General features: G+C 37.4%; 2 protein-coding genes across 3 annotated transcripts in view; both read right to left on the reverse strand.

Annotated features, from left to right (window-relative positions):
- Nucleotides 1-1,088, reverse strand: part of LOC123880685 (epidermal growth factor receptor) — a 157,717-nt gene extending 156,629 nt beyond the window's left edge. The window contains exon 1 of the mRNA XM_045928939.1: nucleotides 899-1,088. Coding sequence (XP_045784895.1) covers nucleotides 899-959 — 61 coding nt within the window. The 5' untranslated portion in view covers nucleotides 960-1,088. The remainder of the gene's footprint in view (nucleotides 1-898) is intronic.
- Nucleotides 1,089-8,598: 7,510 nt separating this feature from the next.
- On the reverse strand, nucleotides 8,599-15,925 carry LOC123880703. Of its 2 annotated transcripts, none has more exons than XM_045928984.1 (7): nucleotides 15,653-15,925; nucleotides 14,878-15,036; nucleotides 14,641-14,796; nucleotides 13,190-13,450; nucleotides 12,455-12,592; nucleotides 10,289-10,475; nucleotides 8,599-9,375 (listed from the first exon to the last, which is right to left on the reverse strand). In XM_045928984.1, exons 1-7 carry the CDS (start codon nucleotides 15,754-15,756, stop codon nucleotides 9,232-9,234), a joined length of 1,149 nt encoding a protein of 382 aa, XP_045784940.1. In that variant the 5' UTR covers nucleotides 15,757-15,925; the 3' UTR covers nucleotides 8,599-9,231. The 2 variants fall into 2 exon arrangements, with proteins under 2 accessions (XP_045784940.1, XP_045784939.1); XM_045928983.1 differs by having other exon boundaries at nucleotides 14,587-14,796.
- Nucleotides 15,926-17,431: the final 1,506 nt, after the last annotated feature.

Below are 17,431 nucleotides of genomic sequence, written 5' to 3' on the forward strand. Positions count from 1 at the left end.
AGAAAAGCTGCAGGTGCCTATACCTACTTAGCCAAGTTTATAGCGTCTAAGGTACAACTGCACAACAAGTGATTAACGTTAGGTTAAGGTTAGCATTAAAACTTAAACTCTCAGTAAAATTCAAGTTATTTTTAGTTTGGAATGGCTAAAGCCTCATTAATTTTAGTTAAGTAATTCAAAGTTTTAATAATAATACCATCAAGCAGGTTTGATTTTACAATTCTGTGATCTAGTTATGTGTTAATGACTCTACGGCCATCTCTTCGGCATGCTAAAGCTTTATTTTGTATTTTTAGTTTAGTTTATTTCACTCTACTTCAGAATAATGAATAAGTAGTTTAATACTAACTTATTTTATGAGCTTTTTGGCTCTACTGCCTCTAAAAATTCAAGTAATGCCTTGAAGTCGAGTTTTTGCGACTCTACTATCTCCCTAGCCTGAAAAACTAAAAAGGGCTTTTAAAGTTTTAAGTTTAAGTAAAGTTCATAGATTAGTCACAAGTGAGAAAAGCTGAAGAGACCCTGAGAATGTAAAGTAGGTACAATGTTTGGATACTGAAGATGTTTTTCAGAGCTTTTTCATTGTCACCATTCAAAGTTGGAATGCTAAAATCTAAAATGTTGACTAGATAATTTACATTGGATTGACATACGAAAGAATGATGAGAATATTATATAAACTGCTTCAATATTCGTGAACTAAAGATGTTTTTAGTTTTTACGAGCGTTTTTTGGCTCTGCCGCCTTTCAAAGCCGTAATGTTACAGCCTTATTAATTTGGACTATGTAGTTCAACTTCAGTTTCGTACGCAACAGGCGACAGTTCTGTTACATACAGAATCCGAGGCAAAGATTAAGATTTACGATGTTTTTTTTTTTGTAAGTTTGTAAGTCTCACCTCTTTCTTGGAACTCGGCAGCGCCGGCGGTCGCCAACAAAAGCAGGATAGCCACAATCATTGTCACACAGTCACTTTAACGGCACATACTAGTTAAAAACGGCACGATCACGGCACAGGCACATTTGGAGACCGGTCCACAGCGGCACGTCCGACTCACTGGCAAGCGATATTCGTTTAAAGTAAAGAGAGGCACGATTCGAATCCGCGGCGCGTACGCACCGCTTTGTATCCTCATAGACAGTGCACGTCACAGAGGCGGCGCGTTCAGAACAGCTTTATACCTATAAGCAACGACTTTTTCTAAAAAAGGAAAAGCCTGATTGACTCACTGACTGACTTAGTGAATACAAGAGAAAGCTGACTGATTGATTTACTGACTGACTGACTAATCTGCCGCACAGCTCAAAATACTGGACAGATAGGGTTGGAAAATTATTTTTTACTGAAAACCTTCAATGAATCACACTTCACATCACACTTCACAACTAATATTATAAAGGCGAAAGTTTGTGTGTATGTATGTGTGTGTGTATGTTTGTTACTCTTTCACGCTAAGGCCTAATTTCATCAAACAATTCTAAACAAGGCATTTGCTGATGTCTCTTCAAAAATAACAGAAATGTTATTTTAATATACGTTCCATGAAATATTTTTGACGGAAAATTAATAAATCAAAAATTATCTGAATGACTCACAAAGCATTCACTCACAGTTTAAAACGACCAAAACAAAATATCTATATTTCTAATATGTCGTTGCTTTAAAAATGTACCCATTTTACATAGCCGTATGATATTTCACTTGCTAAGATATACGATTAAATTGAAATCGACTTTCACCCGATGAAATAAGGAATAAAGTGCCTTGTTCTTCATTTTGTTTGTTCTATTTCATGTCAAATTTTGATTTGACATAACTTTTAAAAACCGGGCATGTGCGAGTCTGACTCGCACATGAAGGGATCCGTACAAGATTTATAAATTTGAATCTTTTTCTGTGCTCATTAAGCATCAATCCACACAACAATTATGGTAGCAATATTTTTTGGTCTTTTTGCTATTATCAATAATAATTATAATCAAAACGATGTTAAAATAGTCTTCTAGTTAGTCACGGCTTAAAGTACGTCGTTCGTCTAGAACGCGCCAGCCCTGAAAAATTCATGCCGCTGCTTTGTAGGTACTTTACGTCCCGCAAGTACCTACCAAGAGTGAAATAGGCCTGACAGGATGGAAAATTGACCAACAGAGTATGGTGAAATTAGGTCTAAAACAACAGAACCGATTTGGCTGAAATTTGGAATGGAGATAGATTATATCTTAGATTAGTACATAGGGTACCTATGTACTAATCCAGAAAATTGAAGAGTTCTTACGGATTTTCAAAAAACCTAAATTCAAAGTCCAAAGTCGTGGGCATCAGCTAATTTAAAATAAATGTTCAATGAGCTCAGTTGCTAATTTTGAGTTGAACACTGAGTTAGCTGGACGTTCGCCGCAGAAGACGAAGTTAAACAGCACTAAAACCCGATTACTACTCGCGAACATCGAATAGATAGCAATAGATGTGGTACAAATTTTTTTTTGATGAATGAGGTGCCAATCGGTTTGTAATGACCTGGGTAGCATAGGCTACATTTTATAGGAAAACATAAACACGACGGATGTTACGTCCAAAAAAGTGGAAGTCTCTAAAAAATTTTTTTGGTATTGTATCGAGTGGGACGTCAAATGAAAGAATAGAATATTCTGAGTTCATAAATATATAGTACACTAGCCGATGCCCGCGACTTCGCCCGCGTGGATTAAGGTTTTTCGAAATCCCGTGGGAACTCTTTGATTTTCCGGGATAAAAAGTAGCCTATGTGCTAATCCAGGATATTATCTATCTTCATTCCAAATTTCAGCCAAATCCGTCCAGTAGTTTTTGCGTGAAGGAGTAACAAACATACACACACACACACACACACACACACACACACACATACAAACTTTCGCCTTTATAATATTAGTGTGATTGTTAAAATACACTGGGCGATAGAAAAACAATTTTACTATAAATACAATACAATTAGCGCTATCTATCGGCAGGTCAGGTTTTAGTGCTGTTTAACTTTATCTTGTTTTCATTGTAATTTCCGAATATGAATTTTACTGATTTATTGTTATCTCTTAAAAACAAAGTAGGTATTTTACAACATTACACATCCTGCGAATTCGTGGAACCCATTCTAATTGGAGATTAGATACATAATACCGTTATCATCATTAAATAAATAATACTTACTGAGTAAGAGCTCGTTCACACACGCTGCGTAAGCGTAGACGTAGCGCGTACCATTGCATTGTAATGTATGGAACTGTATGAAACATGACATACTACTTGCGTGGCGTGAACGTTCACGTAGACGTAATGCATGCAGTTACGTCTATGGGTTCACGCGCATCACTACGCACGCGACACGTGCGTAGTGACTGAAAAACTGTACCGCCAGGCGATTTAAGTTTCCACTTCGATGCCCTGTAAAAACTTATAATAGGTATGGGTTCAATAAAACTGTCATAATATCTCTTCCAAGTCAGCTCGCTTCCGTCTTAAACTGCATCATCACTTACCACGTGAAATCGCAGTCAAGGGCTAACTTATAATCGAGTAGAATAAAAACCGATCAAGTGCAAGTTGGATTTGCACACAATGGGTTTTATGCTATCGTACAAGAAATATGTAATATTTTTTTTTGTAATGTAACCACTGTATCACTTCTTTAAAATTTTCCCCTTTACTTGTGTTATAAAACATTGATACCTGTCAGATTTCATTTATTTATTTTACATCTAATTGGAACGGCAGTGCCTCTTACACTAACTAGATGATTAATGATGAATTATTATACAAACACAAAGAGACAAAATACTTGAAGACGAACAAATGCCACAATAAAAGATTTTAAATTTTGAATGTATCTACGCTGAGAGCACTGAATGATCCTGTTCATTCAGTGCTCTCCGCGTACCTCAGTAACTCCTGATTCTAGATCGACGGAAAGAACCCTATAAGATAGAAGAAACCCTAAACCAGACACAAATTAACGGTAGGACTTTGTCTGTGGTGGCGTTTGCTGGCGCGCGTGTTGCAACTTTTTGGAGTGTTTTTTTTTGTTAAAACTGACCGGAAAGCGCTCTAAGGGGGTGCCGTGCGTATGTCGGCGAGCGCCGGCACAGACGGGGTCCATACTTGTATAGTTTAGCTAACTTGTTACAAATAACTACAAACTTAACATTGGCTAATCATTGTAAATGCCAGACGAGAGAGAAAAAAAAAATTAACGGTAATGTATTGACGCATCTGTTTTGTTTACTCTATGACAGCACAGTAGCGGTTTTCTCAGGCTGCGCCGCGGATCGACGCTCGCGCAGGTAAGCCTTCGGGCGCGGAGGGGGAGCGGGGGAAGAGGAGCGGGGGTGAGCGGCCGAGGGGGATGCTTGCACTTGTCGGAGCCGGGATGAAAGGAGGCATTCTTTGCATTGATACAAAAAATACCGAAGATGCACAATGCAGTCTCAATTTATACCTACTCATTTCTTAACATGCTTTTCACTTTATAATTCCACAATCTATTTTAGACTTACCTTTACAGTTTGAAATCTATTGAAAGTTTGTTCCAAAATAATAAATATTAGAGTTCCTAAAAGTCGAGCGAGCATATAGAAATCCAAGTGTGAAGCTCGCGCGACTTCATACCTAGGTACATTACACGTGTAGCTAAACAAAAATTATTTTTAACTTTTTAGTGTTTGTGGTTTTTGAAGTCGGTTTTATTTTCTTTTGAAAAGTTTTTATTTCACAATTTTTAGTGGCCCCACTGTACTATAATATGCTATGCCTAGTTAAAACCCTACTGTTTACTAAGCTATTAAACTGATCGCGAGCAGTTTGCTTTATCCATTGAGGAGTTCTGTTCTCCATCTCCGAACATATTCACCAGATCTTCACCAAGACCACCTGCACAGTATACATTTTCAAACAAAAAAAAAAATCCAAATCGGTCCAGGGGTCTTTGAGTAATCGGGGAACATACATTAAAAAAAAAAGATTCCGACGAATTGAGAACCTCCTCGTTTTTTGGAAGTTGGTTAAAAATTGTTTTCATGCCATGTCACTCGGACCTTTAAAACGAATCCATTGGCACCTCATTCATCCAAATCGGTCCAGTAGTTTAGGCACTACGGTGGAACACACAGAAACTGGATACAAACATACATACATATAACATTATACACAATAAAATTATAACCCTTCCTTTTGGCTATCTGTTTCAGAATGTAAAGATAAAGTTCTCAATATCCCATTATTTAGTATTATTATCTTACCTTGAAAATTGAAAATATTTATTTATTGGTTCATGAACATATTTTTAACCCCCGACCCAAAAAGAGGGCTGTTATAAGTTTGACGTGTGTATCTGTGTATCTGTCTGTGGCATCGTAGCTCCTAAACTAGTGAACCGATTTTAGTGTAGTTTTTTGTTTGAAAGGTGGCTTGATCGAGAGTGTTCTTTGCTATAATCCAAGAAAATCAGTTCAACCGTTTGAAAGTTATCAGCGCTTTTCTAGTTACCTTCACTTGTAGGAGGTGTTATAAATTTTTAATTGTAATTTTTTTCACTTGTGATTTTTTTTGCGATGCATATGTATAACCACAAATTCACGGTTTTCCTTTACTTGTGCTATAAGACTTACCTACCTGCCAATTTCATGATTCTAGGAGAACGGGAAGTACCCTAAGGTTTTCTTGACAGACAGACAGACGGAGAGACAGGGCTCCGTTTTTACCCTTTGGGTACGGAACCCTAAAAAGCATATTGTGCCTACCCATAGTGCGCGACAGGTTGAAATGGCAACCGGGGTGGGGACGCCCCGCACACTGCCGCTGCCCGCTGCGGGTGAGCGCGGGTGGCGGGGCGGGTATGAGGCGGGGGGACAACCAACTCATAAATTAAAGTATCGACTAATTTGTGAGAATAGTCGATACTTTAATTTATTTCTTAAACTGGACCTTTTCAAGTAAAGATTTTTATATAAACCTGCGAGGATGATATTGCCATTGTCGCAAATAAAATAACCATAAGCCTACGTTGTCATTTTAGTTTACAAATTGCGAAAAACCAAATTAAAGTTGAATTTCGCGGGCAGGCCGGTCTCATGACCCTTAATCCTCTACTTGTCTGTGAAAGTCCCGTCAAAATAGGCATGTTATTGGTCTGTGAAAATAGTGTATATCACACTAATATTATAAAGGCGAAAGTTTGTATGTGTGTGTGTGTGTTACTCTTTCACGCAATAACTACTGAATGGATTTGGCTGAAATTTGGAATGGAGATAGATGATAGATAGATAATGAGCCTTGTCGGACTGTATATAGATTACTAAGGTACTAATTGTGTATCGATATCCATACTAATATTATAAATGCGAAAGTGTGTCTGTTTGTCTGCTAGCTTTTCACGGCCCAACAGTGTAACCGATTCTGACGAAATTTGGTACAGAGTTAGCTTATATCCCGGGGACGGACATAGGCTACTTTTTATTCCGGAAAATCAAAAAGTTCCCACGGGATTACTAAAGACCCATCCGCTCAACCGATTTGTATGTTTGGTACCGAAGTAGCTTGCGTCCATGTTATTGACATAGACAACTTTTTATCCCGGAAAACCAAACAGTTTCCACGGGATGTTCAAAAATCAAAGAGTTCCCAGGAGTTTTTTAAAAAACCAAATCCACGCGTACGAAGTCGAAGTCGCGGGCATCCTCTAGTTTTACATAAATGAAACAAAAGATAATAAAGTACAAAAAATATATTTTATTTCAAACAATAGCCACAGCCAACCTTTCTAGCGTCATCCAGACCGAAGTTATGACGGCTCGAAAATACGGAGAAACACTTCGAGAAAAAGGTACGTACCGCCCCGGCCGCCGTTTGGCTCGTCTTGGCGGGAGCACTGCCGTGCCCCCTGATTACAAGTAGTTTATAGTATATTCTCACAAGTTGCGTAAGTTGAAAAAATTATTTACGTGACTAAAACTAAAACTTACGTACTCGCGGCCTTATTCTATTATCTTATCAATATTATCACAATCAACGTAACATAGATGTTTATTTTTAATCATACCTATTCAAGAAAAAAATCGATATAGAAAATAAAAGAGATCCTTCTTCTCAGGCCGCGGATATATCTGTAAGTTTTACTCATGTAAGTAGCTTATATGAGAAATTAATAACTTACGACGAATTCACTAATGTAAACAGTCATAAATACATTTACCTTAGTAAATTTGTTGTCAATCAATGTCAATTAATTACGTAAGCTATTAATTACTTGAGTAATACTTACAGGTGTAATTGTGGCCTTATACTATTAACTTATCAAACTGCTATGTACGAGTAAATCAAAATAACATCTACCTATTTCAAACGTACAAAAATTAATCATAATTTTTAAATGAAAATTTAGAAAGTCTTAAATCTTTTCAACTTACTAAACAACACTGGATATCAAAATATAACACTGGATATCAAAATATAAGAAACAAAAAACGTAAATAATTATCTTTTTGCTTAACAAAGTAATACTGGAACATACCTCTAAAACTTTTTTTTTTTGTGTTTTTTTAAGTATTGCCAAAAACACTTCTCTATATAAATATTTTTAACATTTGCTATTGCAGTGTGATGCACAGAAACTCAATCTAAAACAGCATGCTGTATAGAAACTGCATTGAATGCACGAGTAAATCAACGTACATCTACCTATTTTTAGGGAATTAAGTATAATAACAATATAAAGCAAACGTACAAAAATTAATCATAACTTTTGAATGAAAATTTAGAAAGTCTTATTAAAAGGATACTTTTATCTTTTCAACTTACTAAACAACATTGGATATCAAAATATAACACTGGATATCAAAATATAAGAAACAAAAAACGTAAATAATTATCTTTTCGCTTAACAAAGTAATACTGGAACCTACCTCTAAAACTTTTTTTTTGTGTTTTATTTTATTTCTATATAAATATTTTAAACATTTGCAATTGCAGTGTAATGCACAGAAATTCAATCTAAAACTGCATGCTGTAAAGCAACTGCAGTATAATGCACAAGTAAATCAACTTAACATCTACCTATTTGTCAACTCCAGTTAATTAATTGTAAATGCAGTAATCTAGCTCACTTTTAGAGTTTTGTACTTGAACTAAGTTTGTCTACGTGTCTGTCAGCGGGCCGTATCTCATGAACTACAACAGGTAGAGAGCTGTCAATGTGTATTTTTACTGCCGCTATAATAACTAACTAAAAAAATTCAAAATGGCCTTTATGCAAATAAAAAATTAAAAGTGGATAGGGTTACATCTTAAGGCCGCGCTCTCACAAAAATCAAAAAATTTAAGATTTCAAGTTTAGCACTTGAAATCTTAAATTTTTTGATTTTTGCCAATTACCTATTTACCACAATAGGAAAATCTTTCACATACATAATTGAATACATGTTTAAATGTCAATACGAAAAATTGGTTTATTTTAATGTATCATATTTAAAAAGACTATTTTGTTTATTGCGTGGCTGCTTATTGCAATTTGGAGTGATGTTTATTATTAAACTCCATATAAATAGATTCTTTAAAGAACATAATTTATTTTCACATAAATTTTTGAATGAAGTTATGCTTTATTCAATACAAAAAATCGTGTTAAACTAGCCATATAATTTTTTGGCAACTTGGCAACAGTTATTTTTTTTTACTCATTAATGTGATCAAAAATCCATATTTTAGTTCATTATGTGTCAATAGGACTATATTTCTAATATTTAAATATTTTTTTCCAGTAAATCAGATGATTTATAAGGACAGATTTAGGGCTTCAAAGTTGGGTCTGTTACTGTTTTTATTATTATAAAACTAAGCGCGGGAGATTGATCACTACAAAATAAATAAATAGTTATCGCAAAAATGTTACATTAACTGTCAATACGAAAGAGTGATTTATTTTAAACATGTACCTATTCAATTATGTGGAAGTCTTTCCTATGATGGTTAATTTGGAGCTCGAAAACTCGCCTTTTTGGTTTAAATGAAAGCGCGCCCTTAAAGGGAAGTTTCCTATGTTTTGATTTCCTTAGCGGGTTTCGTAATTAGCCGATTTTTTTTTAACTAAACCTCTCAATTTTTTATCGTAAAAGTAAACTCGTAACAAAAAGTCTACATTAAGTTATCAGGGCCAATCTGTGACAGATACGACAGCAGACAGACAAACAGGCAGACAACAAATTCTATTCTATAATACTATAGACATCACTGTATCGTATCCATTCGTATTCTACCTTATCGTATCCTTTAAAACTAGCTTGGTATGTTAAGACCATTTTCACAGGTAATGTATCTATCTGTGTTGGGAAATAATAGAATGGCGCATCCTGAAAAAAAAGAAAATTGGTTTTGTTACTCTATCTCTCTCTCTCTCTCTCTCTTATATTCGTATAACAGATAAATAAATCGATAGAAGACTTCATTGCATACAAAACATGAAATAACTGAGACAAAACATGGACAAAACAAAGAAACTAAAAACAATTATATGCAAAAGCGGCCTTATTGCTCAGAGCAATCTCCACCAGGCAACTTATGGTGAAAAGAGAAACTAGGTGTTGGATAGTACACACGCTATATATAGATAGTTTGAAGAACCGATTGACATTGAGGTCCAAAGATACTGGAATGTCGACCATGCAACTGAAGACCTCCAAGAAGATCACCTGAAGACTTGGCAGACCTCCAACTAGGTACGCAGACAACATCAAATGAGTCGGGCTCACCCTGGGAAGTCCCTATAAGAGACCTATGTCCAGCAGTGGACGTCTAACGTGGATGACTCTCTAACTTTACTAATCAAACTCCAATATTCAAGCGTGGGGGCTGTGCGGGCGTGCAGGTCGCCCAACCCGATTGTCATCTCGACCAGTCGCGTACTAATACCTACCTGCCAAAAACTATTCTAGGTCAATGGAAAGTACCTTATAAACACTACACGTATGGGACAGACACAACAGACAATGAAGCGATCCTATAAGATATCCTTTTTCCCTTTTGAGGTACAGAACCCTAAAAAATCCATACTAATATTATAAATGCGAAAGTGTGTCTGTCTGTCTGTCTGCTACGTTTTCACAGCCTCACCACTGAGCCGATTTTAATGGGTACAGACTTGGGATACATCCCGGAGAAGGACATAGGCTTTTTATCCCGGAAAATTGAAGTTCCTACGGGATTAAAAAAATCGAAATCCACAGGGGCGAAGCCGCGGGCATCCTCTAGTAACATATATTGTACCTGTACATCTTCATTGAATCTTTTCTCGTTGAAGATAACCCCGCACTTCTGGTACAACTGTAGCCCATAGAACGCACAAGTCCTCTTCACATCCTCGTAGTTACCGAAGTACAGCCAGTCCTGCACTTTTAGCCCGGAGATGGCCTCATGTTGGCTGAATCCGTGGCTCAGATCTTTTAGACCTCGCCTGATAACAAATGTTTGAAATATGCACTTCACACTATCACACTAATATTATAAAGGCGAAAGGTGTATGCATATACCTAGGCGGTCCCATAATGAATTGGCCTAGCTATGAAATAGTCAACAAAATGAAATGAAACCAATTTTATTTTTATATGTAATCTCCACTAATATAAACACACTTTTGACATCTGAGAATTAACACCTCTAAACCTTCATAAAAGTGACTTCAATCTTTGTCTTCAAAATGACTAAAAACGGCCGCCTGCAACTCTTCATCGTTTGAAAATTTCCTTCCTCTTAAGCCCCGCTTTAAATTTGGGAACAAATAATAGTCTGATGGGGCCAGGCCTGGACTATACGGTGGATGTTCCAGTTCCGTGAACCCGCATTCACAAACTGCAGCCTTCGGAACACCGGCAGTGTGAACGGGTGCGTTGTCGTGGAGCAACAGGACGCTTTAAGACAACTTGCCTCTGCGCTTCTCCTTAATCGTGTCTCGCAGTTTATATAGTAATGAAGCATAATATTCGCCGTTTACGATTATATTACGTTTTTTAAATTCTACCATCAAAATCCCTTGAAAATCCCAATAGATTGTACACAAGACATTTTTGTTGGATTTTTGCACCTTTGCCTTACTAGATGGCTTTTCACCCTTGTAACACCATTCCATTGACTCGCGCTTGCTTTCTGGATCATGATATAAGACCATAGTTTCATCACCAGTAACTAGCCGCTCGATTACATTCTTTGGTTTTCGTCACAAAGACCTAAAAACTCGGCTGCACAGCGCACTCGCTCCTGTCTTTGGACAGCTGAAAGAAGTTTCGGAACTCATCTTGCACTAACTTTTTTCATACGAAGATGGTCATGGATTGCACGATGGATGGTACTTTTAGAGAGCCTAAGTCTAGCTGCAATTACTCTAATCTTCAAACGTCGGTCACTTAAAACCTCCTCTTCGATTACAGCAATAGTTTCAGGAGAGAGCACTTCCACCGGTCGACCGTCATGGCCGAAGTCTTCGACCGTTTCTCTCCCGAAGCGAAACTCTTTCACCCAGTTTTTTACTGTGCTATACGAGGGGAAAGACTCCTTGTACACATCATCTAATCATTCTTTTATTTGGGCGGGAGATAAGTCTTCTTTAAACAGAAACTTGTGACGCTTCGATATTCGGTTTTCGACATTTCCAAAAAACACGCGAATCTTGATGTTCAAACCACTGCTGAGCTGAGACTACGCTTTTCATGTCGATGCATGTTAGTATATAAAGTAACAGGATAAACGTACTGTCCGATGTAACATAACATGTATCGATATGTTGCTTAGAACTATATCAGGCGAATTCATTTTGGGACCGCCCACGTACATTACACATATGATTGCATATGTTGTGTGTATTGTGCCTGGTGGTTAGGACGGCTGTTTTCTAATCTGACGTCGGGGGTTCGATCAGGCACGCACCTCTAACTTTTCGGAGTTATGTGCGTTTTAAGTAATAACTAAGTATGCTTAAACAGTGAAGTAAAATATTGTGAGGAAACCTGCGTAGTGTATGGCTAAAACCATTCTCACAGGGAATTGTGTGTCTGTATGTTTGTAACAGTTTCACGCAAAAACTACTCGACTTTAAATTTCAGCCTACACACACACACACACGCACGCACGCACGCACGCACGCACGCACGCACGCACGCACGCACGCACGCACGCACGCACGCACGCACGCACACACACACACACACACACACACACACAAACTTTCTCCTTTATAATATTAGTGTGAAGAGGGCCCGGAGATGATAGCGATTGTCAATGTGTTATGTTATGAATAATTGCAATTGAAGTGCGTAATTGACGTTTTAACATTAAAAATTTTGTAAGGGTATTGCATTATGGTTCAGCTTATTATTATGTAGAACTTGGTCTTGACAAGAACATGTGGTGACGGGACACAAACCTTATGAAATGGCTTACCTTTGAATCTTCGGCAGTTGCCAGATCAGTGCGTAGAAGGTGAGCGGGCATAATTTTTTGCCCAGTTCTATCACTCTTACAAAGTTGCCCATTATGTTTGCCATCGCTATGTCGTACGCTAGTTTCACAGGGGTCGACCTGGAAGTGATCCATTATAAAAAATACATTACAAAATGCTACCACGCTGCAAGATACACGACGCACGTGACAACCGAAGGGTACCAACAAAACCGTATTACTAAGCCTCCTGCCAAAAAATTTATCCTACTTAATATTATATGTGAAAGTGTGGATGTTTGTATGTTGGTCACTCAATCACGCAAAAACTACTGAACGGATTGGGTTGAAATTTGGAATGGAGATAGATTATACCCTGGATTAGCACATAGGCAACTTTTTATCCCGGAAAATCAAAGAGTTCCCGTGGGATTTTCAAAAAACCTATATCCACGCGAACGAAGTCAAGGACATCAGCTTGTATATATTTTAAAAATAGTTATTTCTTGTGCGATCTACGGATTACGGACCTTCGTGTGCGAGTCCGAATCGCACTCAACCGATTTTTCCACGTGTGACGAATCCGCAACCACAACGCAGTTGCGGCTTGTTGTTGTTGATGTGCTAAATATAGATGTCAAGAGTTGTGCAGTGCGTCGTCAGCAAGATTCCTACAGCCGCTAGTGTCACGGTAAAAAGCTCATAACAACATAGTTTGAATAGTAAATTATTACTTACTTTCGTACGAATTCAGGTAGTCTCATATATCTATGCAAGGGTGCATTATCGCCTAAATTAAATATTATATTTAGACTTTCAATCAGCTGTACATCAAATTTCAGTTCTTGCTTGGAATTGTGTTTTTTTATTGCTGGTTCCATATGCCCGGTGTCTTTTTTGTACTGAACATCACAGCAATTAAGGCACCATTGTAAGCAATCTGTAAACACTTTCTTGTTTTGCTCCAGATCAAATTCGTCTCGTGGACGTGTACATAAACTGAAAGAAGAAAGGTGCATTTTTATTTTGGACAAGAAAAGATTAAACTTCTTTGGGCACAGTTTGAGAGTAAAGTGTGAACCAAACTATGGGAAGTGTCTGTAAGCTGCAGTACTTTTAAATTGTCAAATACATCTACCACTGGTTCAGAATACCTTCCCTATATTTATATATATCCAGATTAGAATTTTTTATTCATATACAAGTTAGCCCTTGACTGCAATCTCACCTGGTGCGATGATGCAGTCTGAGATGGAAGCAGGCTAACCTAGAAAGGATGTGGCAGTTTACATTAAATTTATACTCCTTTGGTTTCTACAAGGCATCGTAATGGAATGTTTGGCGGTACTTCTTTGCCAATCTGGTGGTAACTAGCCACGGCCGAAGCCCACCACTGGTCTGTTCACCAGAAATTTACAAATTATAAAATTCCAAACCTCCCACTAATATGACCACAGCGCTTACCACTGCATTAGGGAGGCCATCAAAATACATGACGTTTATTGAGTAATTGGAGCGAGTTGCAAGTCAAATCAAATTAAAAATATAAGAATCTGTCTGTCTGTCTGTTTGAAAAGGCTAATCTTTGGAACGGCTGAACCGATTTTGACGGGATTTTCATAGACAAGTAAAGGGTTGACCAGGGAGTAGCATAGGCTACTTTTTTAACCGACTTTCAAAAAGGGAGTTGTGTTTTTCTACCTATGTACACCGAAATCTCCGAGATTTCTGAATCGGTTTGCGTAATTTTTTTTTAAATCGATAGAGGAACTTTGTGACATTCTTTCATAAAAAATTGGATTCCAACTCCTCAATCCTGATGCTGGAGTGGACCTCACCATCAATACTGATGGGATTTAGAAACTGTTGGTTATAAATTGATTGATATTGAAGGTGGCTGTACTAAGTAAAGACTTTGTCGTTGACCTCGAGGACCCAACTCCTGATCCCTCAGGATTTTCAAAGGATCATCCGTTTAAATGTTTTTATGTGGTACAGCAACACATTGCATCCCGGGGGACGGCTACTTTTGTCCTGGGAAATCAAAAGTTCCCACAGGATTTCAGACCCTGAATCCACACGGGTGAAGCTGCGGCCATCAGCTAGTCTTTTCATAAATTTTGTGGCATACCTACCGGTAACCAAAACAGAGATAGAACCTTATCATAGGTTCAAGCAACAAGACTAACTTCTCCGTTGGAATCCTCTGTTTCATCATGTCATGTCTCATTGCTGTCAGACGGTCGTCCAGGAAGTCATACATAATTGGCAGTTTTCTGCGGTGTGGTACAATACTACTGTCCCACATTTGAAGATTGAAATCTGTGTCAAGTCTTTTTGGTACTCTGAAAATGAACAGCAACTTAGTTTAAGCACAAATACTTGATAGCAGTCAAACACACAAACATAACTGAACCATTACTTACTCCAATAACAAATGGTGTAGTGTTTCATAGAGTATCCTGAAAGGCCTCAACTGCCTTGGCTGGTCGGTGGGACAAGCTACTGTCCAGGCGTGGCACTTCACCATCTTCTTGCCTTTTGGTGTTACCTCAAGTAGATGGACTTGTCCTTGTGCTGTTCGCCTTAAAAATAGATAGGAGACATTTTAAAATCAATCTTCTAGTATTTCAATCACCATGCCCATTCATGACCACTTAGTATAATTTTTAACCCCCGACCCAAAAAGAGAATAGTTTATACTTTTGCTTAGGGAGGTCGCCCATGGCGATTTTTAGGGTTCCGTGCCTCAAAAGGAAAAACGGAACCCTTATAGGATCACTTTGTCTGTCAAGAAACCTATAGGGTACTTCGCGTTGACCTAGAATTATGAAATTTGGTAGGTAGGTAGGTCTTATAGCACAAGTACAGGAATAAATCTGAAAACCCCGAATTTGTGGTTACATCATTGAAAAAAAAGTTAAGATGTGTTTTAATTTTCAAAGTTAGATAACTATACCAAGTGGAGTATCATATGAAAGGGTTTTACCTGTACATTCTAAAACAGATTTTTATTTATTATTATGTAAAATAGTTTTTGATTTATCGTGTAAAATGTTGGAAAAAATACCCGAATACGGAACCCTCAGTGCGCGAGGCCAGTTATTTAAATAAAGTTATTTAAATATAATTATATATTACTATGGATATAGAAGTTTTAAATCTCGAAAAAGTTGATAAAATCAGTAATGTTACACGTACGCAGTAATCTCTTCCTTGGGGCACATGTCCATACAAAGTGGAGGATAACATGATCCGAATTCTCTAGCTTCCAACTCCAACATTTTATAAAAATTATGGTTCATTTTTATTAAAACAAAGTCTTTGGAACTAAAGTTCACAGAAGGATCACTGCTGATAATTAGATTTGCAAATTGCAATTTGCACGTGTTAATTAAGGGTCACAGAATACATATACCATATAATTTTTTACACCCTAAGACTAAGCACCAAGTAAAAAAAAGATTCCGACGAATTGAGAACCTCCTCCTTTTTTGGAAGTCGGTTAAAAATATGAGGCATGGGACGGGCCTGCCCGCGAAATTCAAATTTAATTTGGTTTTTCGCAATTTGTAAACTAATACGACAACGCAGGCTTATGGTATTTTAATTGCGACAATGGCAGTATTATCCTCACAGGTTTATATAAAAACCTTTACTTGAAAGGGTCCAGTCCCCTTAATATCGGATAATCGGTCCCCTTTATTTACTCCCCCTGCAATAAGGCAGAAGTACGTGGAACCACCTTTTGAAGCCAGGAATATACCTGTTGGTGAGAAGAGAAAGAGAGGACGGCCAGCTAAATCTAAAAAAAGCTCTGTTGATCCAATAATTTTTTCTTTTGTTACGTTTGGCCTGAAATTAGCTTTAAAGGCGTTTATAAATTGTTATGGCATAGAATAAAAAGGAAAATAGGTCCATTTCTACAATAGTTACTTTGTGAAACACGATTTGGTGATTTCGGGCGATCTGGCAACACAGGACTGTTTGACTTTGAAAGGTCACGCACTAGCTAAGTACGCAGTGATGAAAATTACGCGGGAATTTCAAATTCGTTTTGTTAACTTAACAATACTAGGTAGGTACCTATTTACCTTGGTCTCAGCAAAGAGATCGATATATTCGATAGTAAAAATCAAATTCTAGACTACTCCGGCCAGTATCTACTCAGCTCACTCTCGTTCCTGTAAAGAAAACCGAAGTTACCTACAACAATACATATTAAGTAGTAAATAGCTACATGAACATCTGGAAACTAATGTCAATTAATAATTAGATGACAATCAATACAAAACCGAACTGCTTTCAGTTGCAAGTATTTGTTTTTGCATTACTGATTCACTAATTACTTACTTAGTTAAAACTACATTATATACAACATTTACTTACCAAGACGTAGTTAAGTGTGAGCAACACATACACAGTCAATATGGATAACGAACAAACTAATCGGTTTCGAGTTTTGACGAAATAACATACATTTTTTTTGTAATTAGACTATCACTACCCCGCAACGAATTTAACTTTATCCAACCATGCGTTCTGTATAGTTTGAAGTGGTATACAGCCCTTCTATGCTTTAGTATTTGGCTGTTCTGTGAGTACGCCTATGGAACAGATAAACATGATAGATTGCAAGTCCCTGGCCTATCAACGGTGTTTATGATTCTTTTTCGAAGCACAAACAGGAACAGCTTTTCTAATTTCTCTTTTAGTTAAAAGTAGATAAAACTAACTCAATTTTCTACCTTAAGATTTTCAAGATATTCCATAAACTTGAGGAGATTTTATTTGCTGGCAGCATTTGCAAAGAGTATGTAATCACTACGTTATAGCTTTTGTACTACAACTGCGCCCCCCTATCGATGTCACTCAAGTGCCAAGAAAGCCTTGTCGGACTGTAGATGGTAGGTAGATAGCTATACCTTACCTACCTATAGAGAAATAGAGTTGTACCCACAGATTAACATGGTGGTAGAC

Source organism: Maniola jurtina, chromosome Z (assembly GCF_905333055.1).
Source record: "Maniola jurtina chromosome Z, ilManJurt1.1, whole genome shotgun sequence".
NCBI lineage: Eukaryota > Metazoa > Arthropoda > Insecta > Lepidoptera > Nymphalidae > Maniola > Maniola jurtina.